We start from the raw sequence: 9,137 nt of genomic DNA on the forward strand, positions 1-9,137 counted from the left end.
GAGGAACTCCCGATCGAGGAACAGTTGGGGCTTTTTTAGTCTGTATAAAAAGGTAGTAAGGAGACAAGGCAGAGGTGCATACAACTGGACAAAGTTACATCCCCCCCCCCACCTTTTTCATTGTGTTAAAGCCTGCAGTAATCCAATTAAGTTAAATATTGGAAAATCCAGGGCAAACAAAAGGAATACTTCACACAACACAGAATTATAAACTGGAAATTTGCTGCTACAGAATGGTAGGTGATTGCCATCAACTTAAGATGGCTTTAGCAAAGGATTGGGGGTGGGGGGTTACACAAACCCATGGAGGAGGATAATGGCTACTATTCCTGATGGTTGTGGACCAATTTCAGTACTAGAGGCAGTATACCATATTTACTCGAACGTAACACGGACCTTTTTTGGCCAAATCATGTCGTGAAAATTAGGGTGTGCATTAGATTTGAGGAGGCGTTTACATTCGCCAGCAAACACTTTTTTTTGTTTCAAGGCTTTGAAAACTGAGGTGCGCACTAGATTCAATGGCGCATTAGATTCATGTAAATACGGTACAGTGGACCCTCCAGATACGAACTGAACTCATTCCAGGGGTCCGTTCACACCCTGAAAATAACGTAAATAGAGGTAAAGGACCCCTGACAGTAAGGTCCAGTCGCAGACGACTCTGGAGTTGCGGCGCTCATCTCGCGTTCCTGGCTGAGGGAGCCGGCATACAGCTTCTGGGTCATGTGGCCAGCATGACTAAGCCGCTTCTGGTGAACCAGAGCAGCACACAGAAACGCCATTTACCTTCCTGCCAGAGTGGTACCTATTTATCTACTTGCACTTTGATGTGCTTTCGAACTGCTAGCTGGGCAGGAGCTGGGACCAAGCAACGGGAGGTCACCCTGTGGTGGGGATTCGAACCGCCGACCTTCTGATCAGCAAGCCCTAGGCTCTGTGGTTTAGACCACAGCACCACCCACTATATATATATATATCTATATTCATATTCTCTCTCCAAGAGGTAACAGCACTGTTTTTTTCTGTTAACTGCATAGAATTGCCTTCAAGTGACCTTGTGTCCAAGAAGAGGACAACTTTAAAAACAACAAAATAGTTCTTTTTTTCACATGGTCTAAGTGGCTTATTAGCTCCCCATTCCTGATTCCCACAAAAGTTCAAAACAAAGCACACTCTCCACTATAACCTGTGGAGAGACTTACTGGACTGAATTCTTTAAGAAATGAATAGACATATCTGATACCTTTCAATACTGTTAAAACAGTCTATGCATCCCCATTTAGGGATCAGCCATAATATGATTGCTGTTGTCTATGTTTGTCTGTTGCATGTATTTCAGAAATAACAAGAACACACTTTTAAAAGTGCAGAGGCTTGATAAGAAGCTGATGCTTATATGACCTAACTATCCCATAGTCAATACACCTCCATGATTGAGGAGCTGTCCCATGTGCAGTGCAGAAGAACGTTCTTCAGTCAGAGCCTGTTTGTTAGGTCTGTGCTATTAAACCTAGGGTGACCCCAAAACACACTTAAAAATAAGGAAGTGGAGGGGTGCACCTTAACAACATCCTATCCTACAATGATACAACCAAGAAGGTATCCTGCAGGACAGTCGTCTTCAACCTTTTCAGACCCAGGAACCATTAGGGATAAGGAGCAGAGACCCAGAATCCCATTGTGGTCCTCCACAACTCTCTATCTGGCCCTCAGAACGTTCCCTAGGTCACATGCCTCACCTGCACCCCCTTTTTTCAGTGTTTTTGCCTGGCTGGAATATGTCCTTGAATTCTTATCATGCCTCTTCCTTGTCTGGATGAAGGATGGAGAAGGATATGCAAGTGAGTGTAGAATTTTGGCTACTGTGCATTAAATGATTTACATTAGTTGCTCCGCCCACTTTTGCCTCTGACTCCACCCACCACTGACCTTTGGAAGCTTTCCCAGATGGGAATGCAGTGCCCAGGCTGGAAAAGGTTCCCTACCCTGGAAAGAAAACTTAGTGTTGACCTAGAGACAACACTGGGACATCTAAGAGGAAACACTCAGTCCTAGCTCTGCAAGTGTATGGTTTCTGGTTGCCCAAAACATAGTGTGGGGTTTATACTCCCAGTGCCTTATACATTTCTAAATACAATATGTACACTATAATATGTACACTATATGTTTTCTGCTGCTCCAGAGAAGCGGACACGGAGCAATGGATTCAAACTACAAGAAAGAAGATTCCACCTAAACATTAGGAAGAACTTCCTGACAGTGAGAGCTGTTCAACAGTGGAATTTGCTACCAACGAGTGTGGTGGAGTCTCCTTCTTTGGAGGTCTTTAAGCGGAGGCTTGACAGCCATCTGTCAGGAATGCTTTGAGGGAGTTTCCTGCTTGGCAGGGGGTTGGACTGGATGGCCCTTGTGGTCTCTTCCAACTCTATGATTCTATGACTATGATTGGCATAGGGCAGTATTCTTGACAGTGCCTTGCATGACAATGCAGAGTTAAGCTTGGTGTAATTTTGGAATGTTTCATAGAAAATACTTTCCTTGGTGCAGTGGGCATGTAATCCAGTAAGTATCTTCTTTCAGAATGACTAGAACTGTGATTTCTGTGGAGTTCCATCGTACCTAACAGAGCTTGCATGCCATGCTCTTGAAAATGGAGCTCCTTGTGTTTTCAGTGATGCTAAATACTTAGATTTGGAGTACACAGTGGCTAAAAATCCCCCCGTTCATGCTGATGGGGCAGCACTAGAATGCTGGAAACAGGGACCCGGCTGCAGAAATAGCAGCAGGTCTCTGACAACAGACCACAGCACAACTGGCTGTTGTACCAAAATTCTCATCCTCTCTGACCATGGGCCATTTCGGTTAGAGTGTCACACCAGGTCCAAATGCCCACTCAGCCTTGAAGTTCACTGGGTGGCCTTGGGCCAATCGCCACCTCTCAGTCTATCCTACTTCTTCGCAAGCCCATTGCAATGATACCTACCATTTCAGTCACTAGGCATGCTCTGAAGAAATATGGGTTATATTTTGCAATAAAAGTTCTAACAAAGGTGGCCAAGAGATTCAGGGTTGCAGCCTGAAGCACACCTGCTAGGAATTCCCATTGAACTTAGAGGGGCTTACTTGTGAGTAAACATGCTGAGGTTGAGCTATACCCAAGTCAACTTACTAAGCCCCAGGGGGGCTTACTCCGCCAGTAAGCATGTGGAAGTATTTGCTGTGTATGATGAATAAGGACCCCCCCCCCAAAAAAATTGGAACCTCACCTCCAACAGGGACTTCACTGAGCTGCCTTATTTTGATTATGTATTTTGCGTTTTTATATTGTGATTTTATCTTGTGAAGCGCGGGTACAGGGCGGTATATAAACTTATTAAATAATAATAACACGATAACAACTCAAGTCCAACCTACACAAGCTGCAATATGTGGTTAATATCATCAACCTACCTGAGAGGACTACTGTGAGAACAACTGGAGATATAAGAAAATCACTTTGAGCGCTCAAGAATTGCACTACAAATATCAGGGAGGGGGAAATCTCAGGACCCGAGGGCCAGATGTGGCCCTCGGGTCTCTTCCTAGGCCACTCCTTCTCTGCAAGCCACACCCCCTCTTCCCAGACCACACCCCTTTCCACTCCCACTTTGTGTCCTCCTTGAGTGCTTCTGCCTGACTGAAGGATGGAGAGTTGTGTGTATATGCAGACACACCTGAACTACATGACTTCAAGGCTCAACCCATTCCTGTGACTGCAGTCTGTACCCAGTGATTTTAATACTGAATTTTAAAATTATTCTAACCTGCCCTGGGACCTGCTGCTGAAGCGTGGGTCACCACAATAAAAATTGTAGACTGAACTTGATCTTGGTTTTGGTGTACTATAGCCTACTGTACAAGCCATTGTTCCATTTACTTTTGGGTTCTGGTTGTGCCCGCCATTGTCATGCAACCCTTGGAACATTGCCTAGGAGTGGAATGCAGACCTCAGGCTGATAGAGGTTTCCCTACCTGCTGATGAATATCATGGTATTATATCTCATTGGGAGAGGTTGAAAGCAAGAAAACTGGAAGCTTCATTTACTACCTTGCAGATCCGCCGAGTTGAAGGAAATCTATTTCCAAATCCACTCCCAAAGTAAGCATCTGATTTCTCCAGGTTCCTCTATGCCAGAGCTTTCCAAACTGTGTGTCCCGACACATTCATGTGTCAGGCTGCAGTGTGTAGGTGTGTCACGCAAACATTCCCCATGCTTGCTCCCTTCCAGGGCTGGAAAGGGGTTAGTTTAACCTCTGGTTTGCTAGTAAAACTGAATTACTGTGTCGTGAAATGATGCATGTCTTAAAAAGTGCGCCACCAACATGAAAAGTTTGGAAAGTTCTGCTCTACACCAGGTGTCGACAAGGTTTACCTGGCCTGGGGTGGTTCACTCCAGCGGAGATCCCTCCATGGGCCAGATTGCACACACGCATGAGCATGCCTGCCTGAAATTTCTGGCGTCTGTGTCTGCGCAGACGTGATTTTCGGCACCGTAGAAGCAAGTTCGCGTGCTGCGCTGTGCCAGTTTAGCACAGTGTGCAGGGACTCACCGAGCAGGCAGCTTGGTTCGGGGGCAACTTGTGGGCCAGTTAAACGACCCCCGTAGGCCGCTTGTGGCCCATGGGCCTTAGTTTGCCTACCCCTCCTCTACACCTTCCCCAACCACCACCTGGCCACACATCACCCAAGCCTAGCCTGCTTATCAAAGTCCACCATATGTTCCAATTTCCAGATGTCAATGCTAAATACATTTCACACATTATGCGCACCCATGCAAAGGGCACAGCAAGTCACTCTGCCTCCATAGGCAATTCATGTGTCGAATAGTGCAGGAGTAGCTAGTGGCGTACTGGTGCCTGCCAGATGTTTCCAGATTTCCAGCTCCCATCAGGCCCAGTCAAGCACAGCCAATGGTCAAGGGTGAGTTGCACTTCAGCAACATCTGGCGGGCACCACATTGGCTACCTCTGGGATAGTGGCTAAGAGCACTGGATCAGAGCTAGGGAGACCTGGGTTCAAATCCTCACACAACAAAACTCGCCTAGTCACTATGGGTCAGTCACCCACCTACCATGCAAGGTTGGTGGGAAGCCATAATATTCAAGATGCCAATGTAACAATATCTCTCACCCAGCCTTTTTCTCCTCATGCAGAAAAAGGTTTGTCTGGAGTTTATGCCGCAGATAGAGCAATGCTATACATGTCTACAACAAGTTGTTTTATGCTCAGTAGGGCTTACTCTCGGGTAAGCATGCAAAGGATTGTAACCTCAGTCAACCATCAACAAGGAGGGATGCAACTTGGACTTTTGGTATATTTGATTCATTCTGGCTCAACTGAATACAGAAAAAGTTGTGTCCCCGGCAACCAAGATTTCAGAATGCTCAGGGTTGCTTCTTATACTGTGGGGAAACCTGGGGCACTGCAGATGTTGCTGTGCCACAGCTCCCATAATCCTTTACTACTAGCCATGCTGGTTGGCAATGGTGGGAGTTGGACTTCAGTGACATCTGAAGGGCCACAGGTTGCCTCCTGCCCACCCTGCCTTAAACCAAACAGAACACTGTCCCCTTCCAGAAGACAACTCCCCACCCCAGTTCACACAAATTCCCTAACTGTGCTGAACACACTTAAGTTCTACTAAGAGAGTTCTGGGGTGCCTGCCACTCTCCTACTCCACCAAATCTGGAAGCGTTGAGCCCATTAAGCTCAGATGCTTAAGATTACTCAAGCACTAAGAACTTGAAGCACTCTCCACATGTTCAGAAGCTCCTAACACAGATCACATCACAAGGCCAAGCATACAGAAAGCAGTTTCACCAGGCCTTGACCACTCACTCAGGAGTTAAGCCTCTGGGGCACTCCTTTCCGAAAGAATGCTGAAGAGTTAGCCAGACAATTGGAGGGGGGTGGGTTCCTTGTGTGTGGGTATTAGTATTATTCACTTATTACCTGCCCTTCACCCTAGGGTCCCAGAGCAGGTTATAACACTAAAACAAAATGTCGACAACAGTTTACAGCAACTTACAATAATAAAAATGTAGGTTCTAAAGTATTTTAAGATTCATTTCACCACTTCAGCGGATCTGGGTGAGGTTAAGCTTTTTACCACCATAGGTCTACAGAAGAGACAGGTATGCCTACATGGCAGCAAAGGCATGATGGGGGGGGGGAGAGAGAGAGAGAGAGAGAGAGAGAGAGAGAGAGAGCGCGAGCCACGGACAACAGGAAAAAAAGTTATCATTTCAGACAGGTAGTTGTGGGGTGTGGATTATTTGACGTTAAGGCCTCCTTCGACGCCCCAAAATCAAGTCTCGCTGCTCAAACCAGGCAAAGATACAATACAGTCCCTGAGCATAGACAGAGGATATTTTCCCCAACCGCAATTAAACTTCCCCCCGCCGCGCGCACACCAAAGCCACTCCTCTTTCTCCCCCACGAAATAAAGTGGGAAGAAGAAAGTAATCCTGGCGCTACACTTTGCGCCTCGGCACCTAACTGCAAGGGGGCTCAGAGAGTGAAAGAAGATGGACGACAGGTGGAAAGGTGTCCCCCCCCCACACACAAAAAGTGTCCCGACAGCTGTGAACCCCTGCACCTATTCGCAAGCAGGCTTCACGCAGAGGGTTAATGGGAATAGGAAGACGTGGAGAGGGTAGTGGAACGGACGTGAAAAACCGAATCCCCCTCCCCTCCGCCCGGCGCTCCCTTCCTACTTGCTCGCTCACCGCGGTACTGGAGCGCTCCAGCCAGGCGGACGGTGACCGTGCCAGTCAGAGGCTCGCCGGGGCTGTAGACGACGCGGCTGTCGCCCAGGCGGATCTCGAAGAGCTGGATCTTCCCCATAGCCGAGCCGAGGCTGGAAGGGGTCGGACGATGGAGGCCTTGCGCTCTTGCTGTCGCTACGGGCTCCTCTCTCTTTTTTTCTGCTTCGGGACGACGGTCGGCGGCGGCTGATGCCTGCTGCGCTTTTACGCTCCGCTCTGCTCTCTCCGCCTCTCCGGGCAAAACTGCGGAAGGCGCAGCTCGTCTCTCGTTCGCTCTCTACCTGCTTGCTCAGGGGACGGCCTGCGCATGGCCGGCCCCTTAAAGGGCCATCCCGTGGCCCCGCCTCCTCCCCTCCTGCCTTCTTTAATCATGGTGTTCAGCTTCAGAGGCAGCCAGTCAAGGAAACACTAACCCCCCGCCGCCGCTATTTACGCCTTTGGATTTCATCCCCGCGAGATGTGATGATGGATGGGTTTATCTTGGAAGTTGGGTCTATGTTTGGGTCTCTGTGTGTTTAACACACGAGGATCAGCCGCATTCATATGACGCTGTGCAGGTTTATCTTCCAGACACAAGAGCTGAGGATAGAGCCTCCTGATCCGGGGGCAGTCTATCCCCAGCCGCAAGCAGCAGCGCCGTCAGGACAGGGCTTTGGGGGCAGAAGCCCAGGGCCATTCTCACTCAAGTCCAGTGCAAAAAAAAAAAAAGCTGCTGAATCTCTCAATCATCACACCTGCACAGCTTCAGAAAACCACAGAATTAACAAGTTAACAGAAGTAAAGTCTGCCATCCTATCTCACCCAGTCTTTTGTGACCCCCAAAAAGCTTCTGCGGGGGGGGGGCTTTTTCAGTCCGAGGGCCAAATTCACTTGTGAACTACCTTCCAGGGGCCATATGCCCATGGGCAGGGTCAAGGGCAAAAGTGGGCAGGACAATAGATGTTCCTCTTCCCTTTCTACAGTAGACTACATCCCAGCCATTCAGAGCTGGAAGTTTCTCTATACTATAAACATTGTTGTTGTTGTTGTTGTTGTTGTTGTTGTTGTTGTTGTTGTTGGAAACGACTAAACAACAACTCTTCGTGACCCCATGGACCAGAGCACGCCAGGCACTCCTGTCTTCCACTGCTTCCAGCAGTTTGGTCACTCATGCTATTCACTTCGAGAACACTGTCCCACCATCTCGTCCTCTCTCGTCCCCTTCTCCTTGTGCCCTCCATCTTTCCCAACATCAGGGTCTTTTCTAGGGAATCTTCTCTTCTCATGAAGTGGCCAAAGTATTGGCGCCTCAGCTTCAGGATCTGTCCTTCCAGTGAGTACTCAGGGCTGATTTCCTTCAGAATGGATATGTTTGATCTTCTTGCAGTCCAAGGGACTCCTCCAGCACCACAATTCAAATAGTGCTTCTTAAAGGGAGCAGTGCCCCACACTGGTGTGGAAGGAGAGGATGCTAAGTGTGGCAGGTAGATTCAGGGACAATCAAAGAAACATTAAAGATTTCCCTGTAGTATGGATACACAACCAGAAGCAGTACCCATGCCTCTCTTCAAGAGCATTGGCTATTCTTCTATATTTCTCCATGATGCATTGTTTGGAACAGGCATTTTCAATTCTCACAAATATTACAGATCAGAAAACAGAAAGGTGTATTTGTGTTGATGAGGAGATGAGAGTTTGTTTGTCTCAAGTTAGACCTAATATAAATGAGATAACCCAGCAAAAGCAAGTTCACGCCTCTCATTGAATGCATACTTTTTACACATTAAAGAGGCTCGTTTGTAATTATATTTTGGGAATGATTCACGCTCTTATGCAGCTGCATTGTTTTATACTTTCTGGATGTCCCATGGGACGGAACAAGGAATATTTCTTTTTGTGAGTTATTGTAGGATCCAAGTGGGATTTTGGGTCTTACACTTTCTGTCCGCAAAACAAAGGAAGCCATAAAAGTTACTTTATACCAGGGATCAGCAAACTTTTTCAGCAGGGGGCCGGTCCACTGTCCCTCAGACCGTGTGGGGGGCCGGACTATATATTTTTTTGGGGGGGGGGAATGAACGAATTCCTATGCCCCACAAATAACCCAGAGATGCATTTTAAATAGCAGGACACATTCTACTCATGTAAAAGCATGCTGATTCCCAGGCAGTCCACAGGCCGCATTTAGAAGGCAAATGGGCCACATCTGGGCCCCGGGCCTTAGTTTGGAGACCCCTGATTTATACTGAGTCCTGGTCCAGCTAGCCGAGCATTGTCTTGCTGGCTGGCAGAAGTGTTGTTTCCAGCCCCTCCTGGAGAGTGACCCTGGGGTCGTCTGAATGCACAGC

At 47.8% G+C, this 9,137-nt stretch overlaps 1 protein-coding gene across 2 annotated transcripts in view; it reads right to left on the bottom strand.

Annotated features, from left to right (window-relative positions):
* The window catches only part of ARRDC1 (arrestin domain containing 1), a 49,776-nt gene extending 42,597 nt beyond the window's left edge, over window positions 1–7,179 (bottom strand). Inside the window, exon 1 of one of the 2 annotated variants that reach the window (XM_033137784.1) lies at window positions 6,772–7,179. In XM_033137784.1, coding sequence (XP_032993675.1) covers window positions 6,772–6,889 — 118 coding nt within the window. In that variant the 5' untranslated portion in view covers window positions 6,890–7,179. The remainder of the gene's footprint in view (window positions 1–6,771) is intronic. The other variant, XM_033137783.1, reaches the window with a different exon arrangement.
* Between the last annotated feature and the right edge of the window lie 1,958 nt (window positions 7,180–9,137).

The sequence above is a fragment of the Lacerta agilis genome, chromosome Z, assembly GCF_009819535.1.
Source record: "Lacerta agilis isolate rLacAgi1 chromosome Z, rLacAgi1.pri, whole genome shotgun sequence".
Lineage (NCBI taxonomy): Eukaryota > Metazoa > Chordata > Lepidosauria > Squamata > Lacertidae > Lacerta > Lacerta agilis.